General features: G+C 41.9%; 1 protein-coding gene across 1 annotated transcript in view; it reads right to left on the reverse strand.

The window, feature by feature from the left end:
• Positions 1 to 263: 263 nt before the first annotated feature.
• NOB1 (NIN1 (RPN12) binding protein 1 homolog) overlaps positions 264 to 17,447 on the reverse strand; it is a 49,638-nt gene continuing 32,454 nt past the window's right edge. The window contains exons 7-9 of the mRNA XM_069216850.1: positions 14,643 to 14,740; positions 11,816 to 11,960; positions 264 to 1,618 (exon numbers count right to left, since the gene is read on the reverse strand). Coding sequence (XP_069072951.1) covers positions 1,349 to 1,618; positions 11,816 to 11,960; positions 14,643 to 14,740 — 513 coding nt within the window. The 3' untranslated portion in view covers positions 264 to 1,348. The remainder of the gene's footprint in view (positions 1,619 to 11,815; positions 11,961 to 14,642; positions 14,741 to 17,447) is intronic.

Consider the following 17,447-nt stretch of genomic DNA (forward strand, 5'->3'; position numbering starts at 1 on the left):
GTTTTCAAATCTCCATATATGCAAACTGAAGAAACAACACAGAAAGGGTGAGTGAAAGTCTCTCACACAAAGTCATCAGGGCACTGGTTTACTGGAGCACATCAGATGGCATAGGTGAAGCTTTATTCCCATTGTCAATGGTTTTGATACTGGTGCCCATACTGGTGAGCAAAATTCAAAGTGCAGACACCAAATCACAGGGCATATGAATGAAAAAATAGATTGTATCTGCCAAGTTAGGCTATAGATTAATTAGAAACGGATGACGGTGCTGAATTGAATTTATTTTTCACTAATCGTAACAATAAATGCAAAAGTAGCTTCTTCCATTTGGTAATATGAATGGAAAATACAAGTCACAATGTAGTTTCTTTCCTTGACGGGCATCCCCAACACTGTACGAACTAGGTGCCCATTCATACTTAAACAAGTGTAAAATCTTGGTCAGGACCACGCACTTTGACTGGCAAGCAGCTGGCCAGAAGGGAACCATACTTATGGTGCCCAATGGAAACTAGCTCCATAATAGTCAAGGTGCTCTTTTGATATCTATACAGAGGGAGGGTTCAAGACTGCACCAGTGGCGCACAATGGTCACAGGTAGGGCGAAATGTTCCAAGTTAATGCCGTCAAAAAAAAAAAAAAACACACACACACACACCTAATGATCATCCCCGTTCTAAAAGATAACGCGGTTATTTCATCGGAAAGGTTACCTTTGCCAGAAATAAATAATACTATAATCTTGTGTTTGTATAGCCAACACTGCATGGTGCATTTGTGACAAACTAGGCATAGAAAAAACATCTTAAGTAGAGGCTATATTGGATGAGGATGCGAAGGAGAATTCAAGCGTTAAAATGAAAAGTCACAGTTATTGATGACAAAGCTCCAACATCTAAATCATCATGTTAGAGAAGCTAACACAAGGAGGCACTGGAGCTGACCTGGCAATTTTCTAAAGGACTCAAGATCAAGAAGGAGGTTTGTGGTAATGAAGCCAATAGAGAATTCCATTCACTTTGTGTGTTTTATGTAGTTTTTATATTGCAGGAAAACCGGCCTCTTGGCACAGCAAGTGCTCCATATTGCTAAAATTGGGTTTAAATGGGCGGTGCTCTCCTCTGCAGAAGAGGGTGTTGGTTATACTATAATAATTAAAATACCATTGAGCGACAACTGCTTCTTGACTTTCAAGTGTTTCGCCAACTTTGCAACAGCATAACATTGCTCCTTATATTAACACTTGAAAGTGGCACAGTAGCACTCAGTTGTACTCTTCTGCTTTGTCGATAAATAATCACACAGAAGTGAGGTTAGAAGTCCACAAATTTCTCACTTCTTGTTTTTATCTTTTCTTTACAAACTTCTTCTTCGCTGTGTTTGGGTTCATGCGCCGTCTTCCTGCACCCAGAGCACCATCTCGGATCTGTAGGTTGGCTGCACGGCTGTAAATATCATTTTCAGCAAAAGGAGAAATGCCTGCAATGTAGTCTGGGTCAAAGGCATCAGTTTTCTGTTTGGCTTTCTTGGAGAGTCTTTGCTGTGGGAAGTGCTGGTCATCAACCAGATGAGGGTTGTGAGCATGCTTACCACCCTTTGGGATGGGTAAGGAATACTAAGAGAAAGACAGAAAGAAAAGAATGAGCATGAAGAACATGTCTTTTCTTGCTATGGGTCCCATTAATTGTGTCACGCCATGTGAACTACAAGCAACCATACATTTCAACATATACTAATTCAGCTACAGTGGATCACACATCTGCTTATTCCATTTGGTCAAACAAATTATGTAGCTATTACGTGAAATTATCCATCTGAAACAGTCTCTAGAACCCCTGTGGCAGGCAACTGCTGCACACAGTTTTAAGTTGCACCAAGTGGCCAGTAGATATTAAATATTAGTAGAACACAGAAGAGAAGTATGTAAACTTTTGAACTGTGTAAACTGAAAAGCTACAACTAGTTAAATTAGGCACAATACGATCGCTCAGAACATTAGGGAGGAGTCATTTCATGCTAATACCAAAGGTGCAATCTTATGAAGCACATGAGATTGCGACTGAACCAGAAATGCAGAAACACGCACCTCTTTACCCAGAAAAAGGACAACATTGACATGAACGGAATATGTGAACAAGAACAGCCCAGGTTACACTACTCACTCTGAACAGATATGCAATCTTTAATACAAATCTTAATCCACATATAACAAAATAAAGCAGGTGTAGCCAATTGTTGGAGGGAATATGGATGAAGAGAGCAATTTGGCTCAATTGGCGGCAATATCGCAGCTGGATTAATTTTCTAGATGAAATAACTATTAAGGGTCAATGTTTGCACATTTGATCCTAGCCACCAAATCCTAGTTGAATCCCAATTGTAATAACCCCACCTTAAAATTACACGATTAGGCCATAGCAATCATCAAGCCTATTAACAGACCAGAACCTATTGCAGCCTAGTTTCACTACATCAACAATCAGCAGTGACAGAAATGAACACTCAAACCTGATCAAGCTCAGCGCCCTGCCCTTATCCTTCTGAATCAGTTGTATAAATTTACAATTCAGAGTCTCAACTAATATTAAGGTAAAATGTTAAGCAGGACTACATATTCAAGAAACCTGAACTCAAAACCTTTGTCTAGAATGATCATGTGGTTCAAAGTTTCTCAGCGTCAGGAAGGGGAAATATACTAACTGGAGTGATAGAATTTTAAATAATAAATTAGACACAGAGGATGTACTGCCAGTGTGACTTAATTAGACCCCTAGTAGAACTATATGTGAGCTGTTATGGAAACCCGTGGATGTCTGATAATTTTACTTTATTTTTCAAAACTATTAAATGGCCTCATAACTTGCATTAATTGAATCAATCAATGGCCTTAGCAGTTGTATTTCTCTGCTTTCACACAATTGCTGGTCTCAGAAGGGATAATGAAGAAAGCATTGCAAAAGGCATCTCAGTCTTGAAAACCTTTCTTGAAAAAAACATTCAAAACAATTGTGGCCAGTGTTTTAAAATTTCACTTTGACAAAGATAGTCTCAGTCTTTTCTTTTTCTCTCTCTCGCTCTCTCGCTGTCAATAAGCTATCTTTATACAAAGGACAAACAGGTCATGAGAGCCGATATTTTATGTTAACAGTGCTTTGGTTTCCTTGACCTTTTGATGACGGAAGACTGAGATGTCACTGATTTACAAGACCTGGTCCAATATCATTACTTAACTTAAACAGCATAGAAAAACATCTTAATTATAAAGGAAGGATATTGACTGGATTTATATAATACATATTGCCTAAAAGAAGTTTGAGAAGAACACTAAATATTTCTCTTGTAGGTACAAAAATGATATTGACGACTTAACTGGAATCGTTGTTGAAACCGATACATGGTTTACACTCTTCTGTCCCCTCCCTAAACGACTGAATGGCTTATTACTTGAACGTTTTGTTTTTCTGAATTGTTACTTCTTAATTGTTTATATGTATGCCTGAGACACATCTCTGGTAATATTTTTTTTCGCTCTAAAGTGCTCCCAAACCCAAGGGCGGATTACTCCAATGTAGAAAGAAAAGAAAAAAAAAAAAAAGAAGTCTTTAAATAAATATCCTCAAGACTCAGTATTCAATGGCCCAGCAATGGTCAAGGTGTACATTAGTTTGGTGATTTTAGCACACATTTCATATTCTCAAATTAGCAATTCTCAAACAGGACACAAGCTCGCCTGTGTGATCATGACACACAAACTAAACAATAAAATAATCCCAAAGGCAACCTTTTTATAAAGGATCAATGATTATCCCTTAAGTGTTTTGTCGGATTTAAAATGTCCACCTTACACCTAAACCATTTTAGTTATAATCTTCAATTCTTTGTATTTTGCCACGGATAATTAACAGTACCACAGGGAACAGCTTTCTTCACATAGCCTACATTGCTTTCTAATTGATGCCTGCTAACTAGAACAAGGTCTCCCATTAGAAATCTTTCACTTGCCATCTGTAATGTGATAGTACACATTAAATGAGTAATTTGACCTGTCTCACTCAAAAAAGAACACCCATTAACATAGCCATTAATTAAAATATTGTCACATTGTTTCTAATCATGCCCTGTCAGATCCCGTTGAACTGCATCTTCCATGTGATGATGATAAACATCATCCCGCAACACACTCTCGACTAAAACCTATGTTCTAGAGGTAGTTTAACCAGCAAAGGACACACAAGTTACAACCAAACCCCAAGAATTATGATAAAAAGAAATGGCGTCAAGCAGAAGTTTTCTTTAAATAGGAACAATGACCACATGCCACAGCTTTATCACTATTTGTGTTGAGCAAGTGTATTTATTTTAAGGCTGAGGGTCTCTAAAAGCAGAGGTCTAAGTTGAAATTCTCAAATGGCACCTGCATTTTAAAAAGTATCAGGAAATCATAAATTGCTTTCCCTTCCATACCCAAACTGAAGAAAACTACTGCATAACTTATCATTTTCCACCATTAAATAAAGCCTTTTTTTTGGGGGGGGGTATGCCGAGTGTGTGATGTGTGCCCTCACAGAGTAGAGTCCACCACTGCCATGCAAAGTTAGTATGGAACAACTGAGTAAGTTGCATACCCTTTCTTCTGGTGGAAACTAAACCTGATCTTCTGGGAGATTTCCCACATTTCTAATATTCACTGGGACCCAGCTGAGTCCAGAAAATTAACAGCAATTTATTTTAATCTCTTCCAGTGCCACAACGCGCATCGTGTCAGGCGTCATATCGACCAAGAGTGACATGTGTACTCTCTCACATGTTCCATAATTAAATCAGAGTTTCACAAAGTTTTGGCACCAAACAAAGAAAAATGTAATAACAGGATCTCTCAAGGAAGAACTTGAAGTCAAATTCAAATGAAAAAGCAACACCTCAGGGATCCTTTTTAGAAACCCAAAATAAAACTAAAAACTTAGAGGGGGCAGGGTGGGAGTAATCTGTGGAGAAGTATAAACAAGAAAAAGTGTTACAGAGGTAAGTAACATTATTACTTTGATGGATACTTCTTCCTGTAGATTTCTCCCATTTTCAACCACCCGCCAGGCAACCCCATCCAAGAAATGGGTCTTAAGAAAAATAACAGACCAAAAAAAATATATTGACCTGGAAAAGTGGGCATTAGCTTGCACCTGGGCATCCAAGCAACAGTGCCACGTGAACATATGAACTCAGGCCCAATAGGCAGCACAACAACCACAATCATGATTAGCAATCGTGACTATCAATCATGACCTGCACTCCAGAGTATCTGACTGAGAAGCCCGCCACCTCCCTTGGAATCAACACAACACAGGCAGGACAGCTTCAGACTGTAGATAAGGAAGTGCAAAAAAGGAAAAAAAAAAAAATCATTAGCTCTTTGTCTTCTGAGCGTCCAGGATCCTGTATCCATCAGCACAGTTCCCACTCCTCCTGAAATGTAGGTAGGAGCGGAAGACGTGACATTTTAAAGACGATTACATCCAGACAAGTGATACTCCAACTCTTTTCTCAGGGTTCCTAGAAGCCTATCGCTCCAATCACTTGTTGACTCTTTGCCTTGGACTCTATACAGCACACTGATGACTTTCGGCTAGATTCAACCTACACAAATTATACATACACACATAATACCTTGTTCATCAAGACAGGGGTATGGAAGGAGCAGGACGATGTAGACTAACCCCAGTCAGTGGAATTTGCATTATTTCCAGCATTTTGCATTATTCAGCAATTTTTTTTTTTTTTTTGGGGGGGGCGGGGGTGTCAAACATCTATCACATTAAAGTAAACTGACAGGAACAAAGCAGTTATTTGCAGCCTATGCACCTTTTGCACTTTTTTGTGCACAATTCATGACCTTCAAGCAAAAGTTTGCGTTTCCCGTAATTGTGCATTTTTTCTGAAATTTCACAGTTAATTACGCAAAAGGAAATAATGTGGATTTTGCACATCTTTACTGTAGGTGTGACTGGTGGAATGGAAGGTGGAACATCCAGAAAGGGAATAGCATATCCTTCCATTGGGGACAAACAAAGGAAGTTTTGCGACAGAGTCGATTGCAAAGGAAGGGAAAAGACTTGCTGCTGTTTTTGAGTTGGCCTGACTACATTATTGTCAAAAAATATGTTGCTGGGTGAGGACAGGTTGTGAAGTCTGCCTATGTGGAGAGGTTCGGTTTCTACAGTACCAGCAAAACCTACATTATTGCAAGGGGAACTGGCAAATAGGGTAAGCCAGGTCCAGATACCACGCAGTCATGATGCTTTGTTTAAATCGCTCCACAGAGACCAGTCTTTTAACAGATTACCACTGCCTGCCAAAGGACAAATCCATTGGGTAGGCTTGGACACTGTGGGAAAAGCCAGAGGATAGCATGCAGGCATGCCTGTGGATCACCAGACCCGGAGCCTAGACAGAATGACCATGTGTTAAGAATGTATATTTAAGGATTTGCTGGGATGAATCCGGAGTAGAGTATTTAGCCACCAATTCCACAGTTAGGGTTGACACAGCTTCCCTGGCAGTGAGGGTCTTCATCTTGGTGTGCTTGGTATAGGTCATGGAAACTCGCAAATATTTTTCCAGGAGTCAAAACGTTTGGTCTATGATGTGCCAAATGGCCACGCTGATGCCACCAGGGTGGTGGTAGGGGTGTTTGGGGGTAGTAAGGTGGGTGCAGATGAAGCGAAGCACATACTTCTAATGGCCGAAACGCACAATGACAAATCAGAAAGCCTGGGATTAATTCCAGCTTCCCCACTTACCCAAACTGGGTGATCGTAGGCAGTTGGTTTATTTCACGGTCCCTCCTTTTTCTTCATTATAGCACGTAAGAGGACCTCAAAATGCATGACATCAGGAGATGTGCTCTGTACAAAAACTTTGCCTATGCTTCATTTAATAAACTATAATGTTACTCATGTGTAAAAAGGAACCCAGGCCACCCAAAGAGTAGGAATACCTACTGACTTGCCTCTTAGTGCACTATTAGCATTCTTGTCAGGGTGGCGGGGAAGAATGAATGTTTCTAAATTCATGTTTGAAAACTTTCACTTTAAAAAAAAACAAAAAAACTTCTCGATGCACTGATGTAATCTGATGCAGTAAGGTGAAACCATTCTGCGTGTTGATGAAATGCACTTTTTTGAATTTTGAAAAGAATCATACTTTTACACTTTTGCTGTAAAATGTCATTAAAAATGAAAATGTTCGTAAAGTTATGCAGTGCAGGAATCCATAGTCACTTCCTTTCTTTAAGTTCAATTAGCCTTTATATAAATGCTTGCTGGTTTATTGAACATCTTTTTGAGGTTAGTACTGAGTCGAGTAAATAGCAGCCCGGTACTGTTAACCAGGGGGCCGCATGTAGGCGTCAGGAAGGCCATGGCGTGCTAGGCGGCAAATGGCACACTTGGGGATGCCCTCAGTGTTGTCCTAAAACACTTTCCCGTGCCTTTTGGCGCCCCCTATTCCGAGACCCTTCCCTCCTTTACAGTATCCAGTCACTGACTTCTCTCACCCAAAACAGAACTGACCACCTATAACTAGTTGGCTTTTGAATGTGCTCGGGAAAGTAACTTGTAGCACAGTGAGCCATTTCGCACAAGGTAAGTGTGATGTCCTGGCAAGCAGCTGGTATGAGCCCTGCGGAGGAAGAGCCTGCAGGAAGCAGCACTAGAAGTACATCTGTTGCATAAATAGGTCCGCCCGCGATATGGAGCTGTGGAGGAAGCACTGGGGTTACGTGCTGTAGAAGCACCTGCACCACCGAGTTTTCTGGCGATGGCTGTGCCAAGAGCAAATAAGGTCAGCAGCATAGGACTACATTGTATTTAGCTGCTATTCTCTGGCACCAAAAAAGGCCGCTTCCAAGACACCATCACACAACCCAGTAAAGCCTCATCAAAAGACAAGAATTTCTCTGTATCAGCGGCCTTAACTTGAAAGACACCAGTCGATAATTTAGCCATGATCTCAAAGTTAAAGACAATTCTTATAGCTTTTCTGCCTTCCGAACAATTGATGCAAATGAACGGAAGTCTTCTGAGATGGGCACTGCTGGGTATTTCCATCTCAGGTGATGTATCCAGGTCAGTAGCATTCTGTAGATCCTTTATCAACTAAACATTAAATTAATTTATTGTAAATTCCTCCCACTGAAATCCACAAGGTGTCAGAACTGGGAGACAGAGTATCCCTCCTGATCTCAACACTCGCCAAGATGAGAAAAGGTACCCGCCTCACCTAAACACCACCACCAACTCCTTCTTGCGCATCCAGAGTAATTTGTGGTGCATGATCAGACAAATACTTGCCTGTACGCCATCAGCACTCCCCACCCGCATCTTCAATAGTGTTACATATTTGACTCACAAAGTCAATTCAGGAATACAATTTGTGTGGGACAGAAGAAAAGGAAGTGCATTCCCATACCATCTAACAATGTTTGCGTGGTGGCAGTGGTGGACCTGCCTACCAACTTAATCATACCTCTTGATCTATTTAAACACTTGTCCACTATGCAATTAAATGCTCCCATCCAGATGATTGTATATCTAACAAGTGGTGGAACCATATCAGCCATATTTTCTAAGTATGTGTAATCGAAATTAGACGCATACCTTCTATTTTGGGTCTTAATCTCATCCGTTAGATGAAGTTAAGCTGACCCCCCCGCCCACCCCTGCTGCCCCACCCAACATTACTCCCCTAACCGAAGAACTAAAAGTAGGGACCAAGTGGAACTCAGCTTGTCATGTTCAGTGTGTTCGAAGAGTTTCCAGTAACACTGCTACCTTAATTTTGCCTTTATGCACATAGTATAGAAAGTGCTGTCAAATGCCTCCTCACCACCCTGCTAACATGCTTCACATTTGTAAATAGTATTATGCAGTCTGCCTTCTATATATGTCAATGATACAATTCCATCCCCAGTCTGTATATACAATTTACACTGAAACCTTATTCAGCCTTGACTGCATACCTTGCATTTCCAACCATTCCAACATTTAGCCTTCAGCAGATATGGGACAATTAAGAGGGCAGAGATGCACTCAAAGACCTTCTTTCAAAAAACAAACTGTCTCAAAACCATCTCAACTATCACCATAAACTTACTTGGTTGTAAGCTATGCCCATGCGATCCTGGAACCTCTAACTCTTTCCCAAAGGGTGATTGAAGGGAAGGGCCCAATGCCAACTTGGCAGTAGGGAAAAACTCAACAAATAACAGACTGTACCCTCCACCCCACCTGCTGAAAGTGGCAGAAAGTAAACAAGTAATAAAGCATTATACTGCGTCCACCACACTGCTCAAATTATAGTGAAGCTAAACACATGAGTAAAGTTTAGGTTTCTCGATATATCCCACCACTGCATGTATTTATGTCTTTTTAGTGTCAGGCATGGCTCAAATACCTATTAACCTACATTTTCTTTACACAGAGGTGCTTTCTCATTGATCAAAAAAGTGTCTTTCTGTATAACATCTATGTACAGTGAAGCAGGTGGTAAAAGTCCCTTTCACAGAGTTTGAAGTTCCCCTTATCTTAGCAGTATCATTTCTCCCAAACAACGTATTTGTGACAAAAACTGAATTAAAAATTGAAGCATTGGCGGTATACCTCATAATCCCAGCCCATCACCTCAATGGATATTTGTTGCTTCTGGGAGGCAGTGTCTTCATTTGACTTGTCTGTAGGCTGTAGTGTTCCATATTAAATCACAGCTATCCATCTGAAACTCATGAGAGAGATCAGAGATATGGAGTTACAGCTGGTCAGTCTGAGACCAGCACATCCAACCTGTGGAGCAATCTCCCTTGGTGCTGGAGGCAGTCCCAACTGGAAAGTGTCCAGCTGGGGGGGCGGCATTTGACGTCAAGCCTCCTGGAGGAGTCCAGCCACTAGTTGTAATCATTAGATGGAAAGCAGTCAATGATGGCAGGGAAAATAAAAAAGTAAAACAAAGCTACTTTTTTTTTTTTTTAAAGCTCTTGCAGCAACTGTGCCGGGACTGAGGAGACTGCAGGGTGGTGGGAATGGGTGAACTGGCCACAGGTGAAACTGAACTAATGAGAGCACTAGATGCCATTAAAAAAATTAAAAAAAAGCTGGCAAGCAGAGAAATCTACCACTGTGTTAAAGGCACATTTGGAGAAAATGGAATCAAAGGTCACAGCAGTGGAGGCAACAGTAAAATCACAAGACATATGGCTACGCACTCTGGAAGACAAAGGCAGTGAGACAGAAGCAGCTGATGATGGACCACAAAGCCTTTATATATAATCATTTGTTAAAACATTAATTGGATGGGCAATCGAATTAAAATGCATCATGAGTGATTAACATACATGTCCCTCTTTCAAGGGTGAAAATTTCACACAGGCGCTTATACAAGCTTTCTTTTTATGAACAGTAGGCCCTGCCAAAAGAGGATATTAATGGCGCTGTGCGCAGGGTGTAAAGATGGCGTACAGCATCCACAATGAAACCAGCTGTTCCCAAATGTGGTACGAAAGTAGTGGAGCTTCGAACCCCAGACCTCTGAGATCGGGTTGATAACAGCAGCCTTCTTGGTAGGGGAGCTTCAGGTGAAGGGAAGGGGGATGCTCCTGCTTCCTGACCTGAGCAGGCAAACAAAATGACAACTCCAGTCGTATGTAAGAAACTTGTTGATATGAGGATTAAGGCTGCTGCCTGGAATCAGTGAAGAAGAGCATCTGGCACTGTTATGGAACATGCGCGTTCACAAGTGTTGCAGCAGCATAATCCTTCCTCAGTTGACCCAAGTCAAGGGGTTAGACATTACTACCACCTGATTTGGCTGTGGTTAACAAAGAACTAGCCCAGCAGGCGAGATTTAAAAGGAACCTGGTTTTAGGAGGGTCTAGTTGAGAACTTTCTTTTATAGATCAACGTTGTTTACAGAGTATCTAGATCTTTTCATTCCTTTTGGCGTACCCTTCACCCGGTTTCTTTCAGTCGGCTCCTTCCCATTCGTTCCTCATTTCCCTCCTTTTTTTGATGAGCGGTATTCCACATGTTTGGATACTGTAGGTGTGCCTACTGGGCTGGGTGCTAGATTTTTTTTGTGAATGAGAAGAGGCCAAAGGATTCATGGGGAGGGGAGTATTTGTATGACTGTGCTGGCTTGAAGTATATCGACCAATAAAAAGTGTTAAATTAAATTGCATTATACATGTAAGTATAAAGGAATAAAGGAATATAGACGGTTTCTTGAGAGGCTTGTATGTTAAAAATTCAAAATCTAGCTATTTTAAACAAGCTCACAGCCTTTCAACCCACCCACAAATGCACAAGGCTTCGAACAAACAGCAATGTCCCAAACGTTATGATTTTGCAGTCAATGTCTTTTTACCATGCCTAAACCAAGATGTTGAATGCTGGAGCCACCATAACTGTTGGGATGACACTTCCATACGAGCTGTTATGAAATATCTGGAATTGAAAGCTTATAATGGCAGGGAAAGAAACTAGTCCTATTTCAAATTCAGCCTGCCGACCTCCATTGCTCACTTGGCAGCATGCCAATCCTTTCACCCTCTTATGTAGTGAAATGCGGCAGTCATGATTGCTGCTCAGAGGCAAGCCACAGGACCTTCTCCATCACAAGCAGTTGTGTGGTATCAGGACTCAGCATCGCTCCGCATACATATGAAAAGGTAAACCCGCTGTATGCACCGGAGGACACAACAAGGCAATCAAATACAGAAAGATCACTGGCCAACAGGAAATCTGAGAGCCAAGCACAAGCGTCTTACCCGGAGCCCTCGCGTGTTCAACACCTTGGGATTCCGTGATAAATGCATCTGTATCCCACCATCCTGGTCCACGGTTACTGCTACCTTTTTCAGAGTTCGGTTGCCACAGTTGGGGCAGAACACTCTGGTCATGTTGGATGTCGTCCTGGAACAACAGATCATTAACATCATCACTTCAGTCCCAGAACAGGCAAGAAAAATATCTCAAAGTACCTCTTCCGTCTATTCCAAAACACTATGCAAAATAACTTATTTGAAAAAAACAAAATTACAGATCAGAAAACTGTTTGGCAATGCAAATAAACAACAAGGAGGGTCACCAGCCAAAACTAAGGTATACAACAAATTGGTCAGTAGCATGTCCGTGTAGGAAGCTGGCTTGTTATATAGTGAACCAAAACGAGTTACACTTTGTGAAGAGTCCAAGCAAATTCCTATTGGTTTACAAAGGCACAAATGACAACACTCAATGCACGCTTTTGTGTTAGTGTGGGCAAGCAGTTTAGGGCTGTCGGTGGGTACTGCTAAGCATTTGTTGTACTCACAGTGGCAATAAATGAGTCTCACTCAATAATAAATCCGAAACCAATTTAGAAAAATAACACATTTTTACATAACCTTTGATATTAGGAACTTCGTTCTCAAGTAGTACTTTGTAAAATATCGATTTTCACAGGTAAGTAAAATGTTCACTTAAATGAGTCTTTAAGCAGCAATGCGTTCCTAAGGCGAAAAGAGGATACATTTCATAGACTTATTTATGGTCTGTTTCTGGGGAATTTTAGGAATTAGGGTTGGAGGGGGCCAAGGTCTAAAGTACCAGCAGCAGTTACTCATCTGCCTTGGGATCTCCAGGTGCAGAGTTCCTGGTCGGGTTGGCAGCTTTGCACACTATGCCTGTAGAGAGAAGGGGGGCTACCTGGAACCAGGCTGCAGAGAGGGACTTCAGAACAACTCCAGAAGCTCCCAACAGGGGGCTCGAGTCACAATAGTCCTGGGAGCAAGAGGACAGTCGGTTCTCCGATACTTGGGCTGGCCTGCTCGGGGGCAGCATAGATAGATCGGCTGGGGTGTGTGCATCAAAGGTCCTCATGGTTGTCAGTCTCATCATTTGAAGGTGCAAAAGCAGGACAGCTGGGCCACTTGAAGTGGGTGGACATCCAGCAACAGCTGCTTGGTCTTGGTGCAGTGGGAGTCCTCCTGCTATCACATGGGCTTGGTTCGGTGCAGGGAGTCTGGTAACCTGGGTATTGGTGCTGTGCAGCTCTGATTGGTCCAGGTGTTGTCAACTTGGTGGGTCATCAGGTCAGACCTTCTGGAGCACAGGTACCTCTTCCTAGGCACCTGCGCTGTCTGTCTGGCTAGGGGGAGCTGCAAGACAGTGGACCAGACTCTGCTTTTTCAGTGCCTGTGGACTGCAGAGGAGCAGCTCCTCTACTGCAAGGGAGATTACTGGTAATTTGCGAAGGGCTGGCAGTCCATTGGTGTTCATGGCCAATGCTCAGCTGCTGGACGAGTCACTTTGTCACGACTGTGGAGACTGGTGCAGGCAGGGTTTAGCACCAAAAGTCCACAGCAAGTCTTCTGTCCTTACTTTCTCGCAGCTCTCCTTTGCCCTTTTTCCTCTAGATCGGTCTAATCTGAGTTCCTGGCTTCAGGGCTGCCACCTAAATACTCAATATAGGGGCATTACAGGGAGTGACAGGTAGAAGCCAATTGGCTGCCAACCTTTAGGGTGACTACACCCTTTGTATGACACCTTCCTGTGAGGAGTGGGCATAACCTTGTCCCAGTGAGTCTAATTCCACCAAAAACCAAGATGGTGGAATCCTAAGTTTTGTGTTTACATCAGGTAGCCCATGGTAGGAGTGGAACCAGTCTGATAGGGAACATACATGCCTACTGACTAAGTAATTTTCCCAGACTGTCCTGGAGCAAAATCAGCCTGTGCAGAGGGCGGCATCTCTACTAACTGTGAAAACCTGGGTTGCATACCAAAGGTGGCAGAAGCCTTTGAAGCCTCCTGCCTTATGCTGATAATTAGCCATCCTGCTTGGTGGAGGTGATAACACCTCCACTCAGAGCAGGCTTTGTTTTTGATCTCCAAGAGCACAGGGCAGAAACATGTCCGTGGTGGCAGCCTGGTCAGGACCAGTCAGTCAATACACTAGTAGATGGTAAGTTTTCAGGGGGCACCTCTAAGGTGCCCTATGGGTGCATGTATTAATAAATCCATCACTGGAATCAGCTTTGACATCATAGGGGCATATCTTCTCATGCAGATATGTCCATACATTTAGTACAGTGCACCCTGCCTTAAGGCTGGAAGGCCTGTTGCAGGGGTGACCTACCTGTAGTGCATGCAGTGTTTGCAGGCATGGCACACAGAAGGTGTGCCATGTCGTGTTTTCACTTTTCTCTGCACCATGTCCCGCAGCCTGCAATGGCAGTTTGCATGAGTGTGCTATGGGGTTCCTTAGGGTGGAAAAATACATGATGCAGCCATTAGGGACCCTCTTTAGTACTCCACGCCCTAGGTACCTGGGGTACCATTTAGTAGGGACTTGCAGGGGTGCTAAAGGCTTTGCCAATTGGGGAACAATTGTACAGGTTTAGTGAAAACGGTCCGGCACTGGGGACCTGGTTAGCAGGAACCTGGTGCACTGTCAAAATTGCATCAAATACCAGGCAAAAGGTGGGGGTGACCTTGCAGAAAAGGGGCACTTTGCTACAGTCAGCAATTACAACCCAGCCACTCCACATCTGCACTGGAATTCCATCCAAATGAACACAGTAAGCACATGGCTTTCACCAATGGCACCCTCACCTGAAACAGCCGTGGCAGCGCAGGATATAGTTCCTCGTTTGCCGGATCAGCATACCGCTCACTGCTAGCACGTGGATGCCCATCTGAATAAGCACATTCTGAAAAAGAAAAAAATACAGAGATTAAAGAAAAAAAGTAGAAAACAGGGATATTAAAGACAGCAGGGGAATCAGCTAGTGATGGAAGGCTGGTAGGGTTCAGAACATGTCACAGTCAATACAATGGTGCACTTTTGTTTAAAAACGGGCCATGTCAGGCAGGGTCAAGGGGAGCATATTTTCCTACTAAACAATAGAGACAATTCCTTACTGTTGCTTTTAAACTGTTAGCCCTATATGAATAAACCATAGAATTCAAAGTATTCTAAATCACATGGAGATTTCATTTAAAATCGAATGGTCTGTTGTCAACTAAACTTTGGAGTGGTTGGAGTGCAGAGCTAGATCTCACTTTGGTAGGTAATATTTCAAACTCTCTCCTCTAATAAAGTTTTTCCACAGGCCAATAACATTCAGCAGGCAGCATTTTATGGAACTTGTGCACATTCATTAAGTTGGAGGGCAAAATGTACATTTAATTTTTAGCTATGGAGGCACTTGTATTAACTGACAAACATGCAGCAACCACTTCTATGTTCAAAGTATGTTGCCACTGTATAAAATAACAGATTCAACTTTGAATACAGCTCAAACATCTGCAGGCTCAGTCAGATTTACTAGTTACTGGCTATCATGATCATTTCATGGCCTTTTCAAATTGGCTGCTGCTTCTAACTGAAAGGTAGTGGAGGCCTGCTGTTCAATTAAAGCCCTGATGTAACTTCCAACAGCTGAATGAAGCCTACTCTATGCAATCTATTAACTCATTTTTCATTGCAGGATGGGATGGAGTTTTTAGTTAAATAAACTTATTTGAAAAAATAGGCTGAAAAATTGCTTTATGTTGTATTTGTCTGTAGTAAATAAATGAAATATGCCTCAAGAATGTAGGCTAAACCTTGTCATGTTACTGTAAATACCTGGGACATTACCACAGACAATTTTACACATAGATGACACCTGTAGGTTAAAGTTTTAAGATTGATGTTGAGCACGACATTCCCAAATGACTAATGAGACTTTTTAACTGTGTATATAGTGTTTTTGCCCCTAGGCCCTAGAGTACGGCAGTATACCTCAGTCTCTTGACACGAAGCCGGAGTACTGCATCAACTAACTACGCCAAGCTGAAAAGTACCCCTGGCAAGCGGTTCAAATAAATTGGTGTTTTGAAAATAGGCGCACTATTAAGAGAATATGGCTAATTTAAGTGTTATTTGTGTCCCGCCCCTAAGAAGGTTCTGGACCTCGTACAGGATACCCCGTGGACACTGGGCACTATTTAGGCCCAATAATAGTAACAGCATTTATTTTAATGCACAGGTATTACAAACAATGCTTTGGACAATATGCACGTTGAAATTCATGTATGATTTTGTTGAGATAAACGTATTTGAAGAAAAAAAAAATCATCAGATTGACAAGTTATGCTGTACAAGTCATGAGCTTCCACTTTTTATAAAAGCAGAATGCGTACATTTGAGTACCTGCAAGTTCTCGAGTGGAAAATCCGAAATGCATCCACAGGTTTAAGAGGCATTTTCACAGAAACTTAAAAAACAAATAAAAAAAAGGGGGAAAACAAAAAAAAACAAAAAAGAAATCAAGACAAGACTGATGTTGGATGGGGTGTTCTCTTATGGTAGACCAACCTGGAAGTGGAAACTCCTGGGATAAATGTGATATTTTGGGTTGTCACGATTAATGGGGAACCGTCCCGATTATTGGGATGTGGGGGTTCGGCTCCCACAACAGCAATCGTCTGCAGTGAACAGCTTCTACATCTATAGGGATTTTTCCCTGAATACCCTTCAACTGGAAAGCATTTACAGTGGCCTTTCTTACGAATTTTCAAGTAGAGCCCGTATCAAATCCGTAAATGTGTAAATATTACACCTAACAAGTGCTTAACTAAGACAAGTTCTCCTGAGCTAAGAACTGCTTCTTCCAGTCACTGTTGTCAGGCAAAAGAAGTCAGTGCTTTTGAGGAATTTTTCATAGAGCAGAGTCAAAAGATATTTGTGGGTTTGGATGCACTTTAGAACCAATCAAACTGCTTGCCCGGATAGCAAGCAAAGATGTTTTTTTCTATGATGCAACCAAGACAAATCCAAAGTGTTTTTTTTTTTTCCTGTTGTCTCCCAGGAACTTCAGAGACTCTGCTCTGTACCTCACTCTACATGCTTGCTAGAACGATCTGCAAGTGGGCATGCGATCAAGGCAACCTGCTCTTGGTAAATCATGGCAGACCCACTCTTGGATCTTGTCAGGTCGCAACTTTTACACTTATTTAGGTCATCCTTGTCTTAGAGAACCCCTAGTCACTTTAAACTGTGACGGAAGCTCTTCGGGTTGTTAAAAGGAGAAGTGATTGTCAGCTGAGGATGCGATCAAAGTTTGTTCCAAAGGACTGCCATTTGGAATTGAAAGACCATTCTCTCCATAAAGAGCACAGCAAATGAGGATGGGAATTAGGAATCAAATGTACAGTAATATTGAATAATTGATAGGTTGTGCACTATAGTACAATTCATTTTGGATGCTGTCATTCCATGCTGCATGGTCACTGCCTCAGGAAGCTTGAAGGTAATGGACACAGGTATTCCAGTAGATTGGTGCATTCTGGGAGATATGGGTTCTTACAGAACGGTATTCTGCATCATCAAATTGGTATGGATTCTGTTTCCAGGTAATATGCATTATTTGA

Source organism: Pleurodeles waltl, chromosome 12, assembly GCF_031143425.1.
Source record: "Pleurodeles waltl isolate 20211129_DDA chromosome 12, aPleWal1.hap1.20221129, whole genome shotgun sequence".
Taxonomy (NCBI): domain Eukaryota; kingdom Metazoa; phylum Chordata; class Amphibia; order Caudata; family Salamandridae; genus Pleurodeles; species Pleurodeles waltl.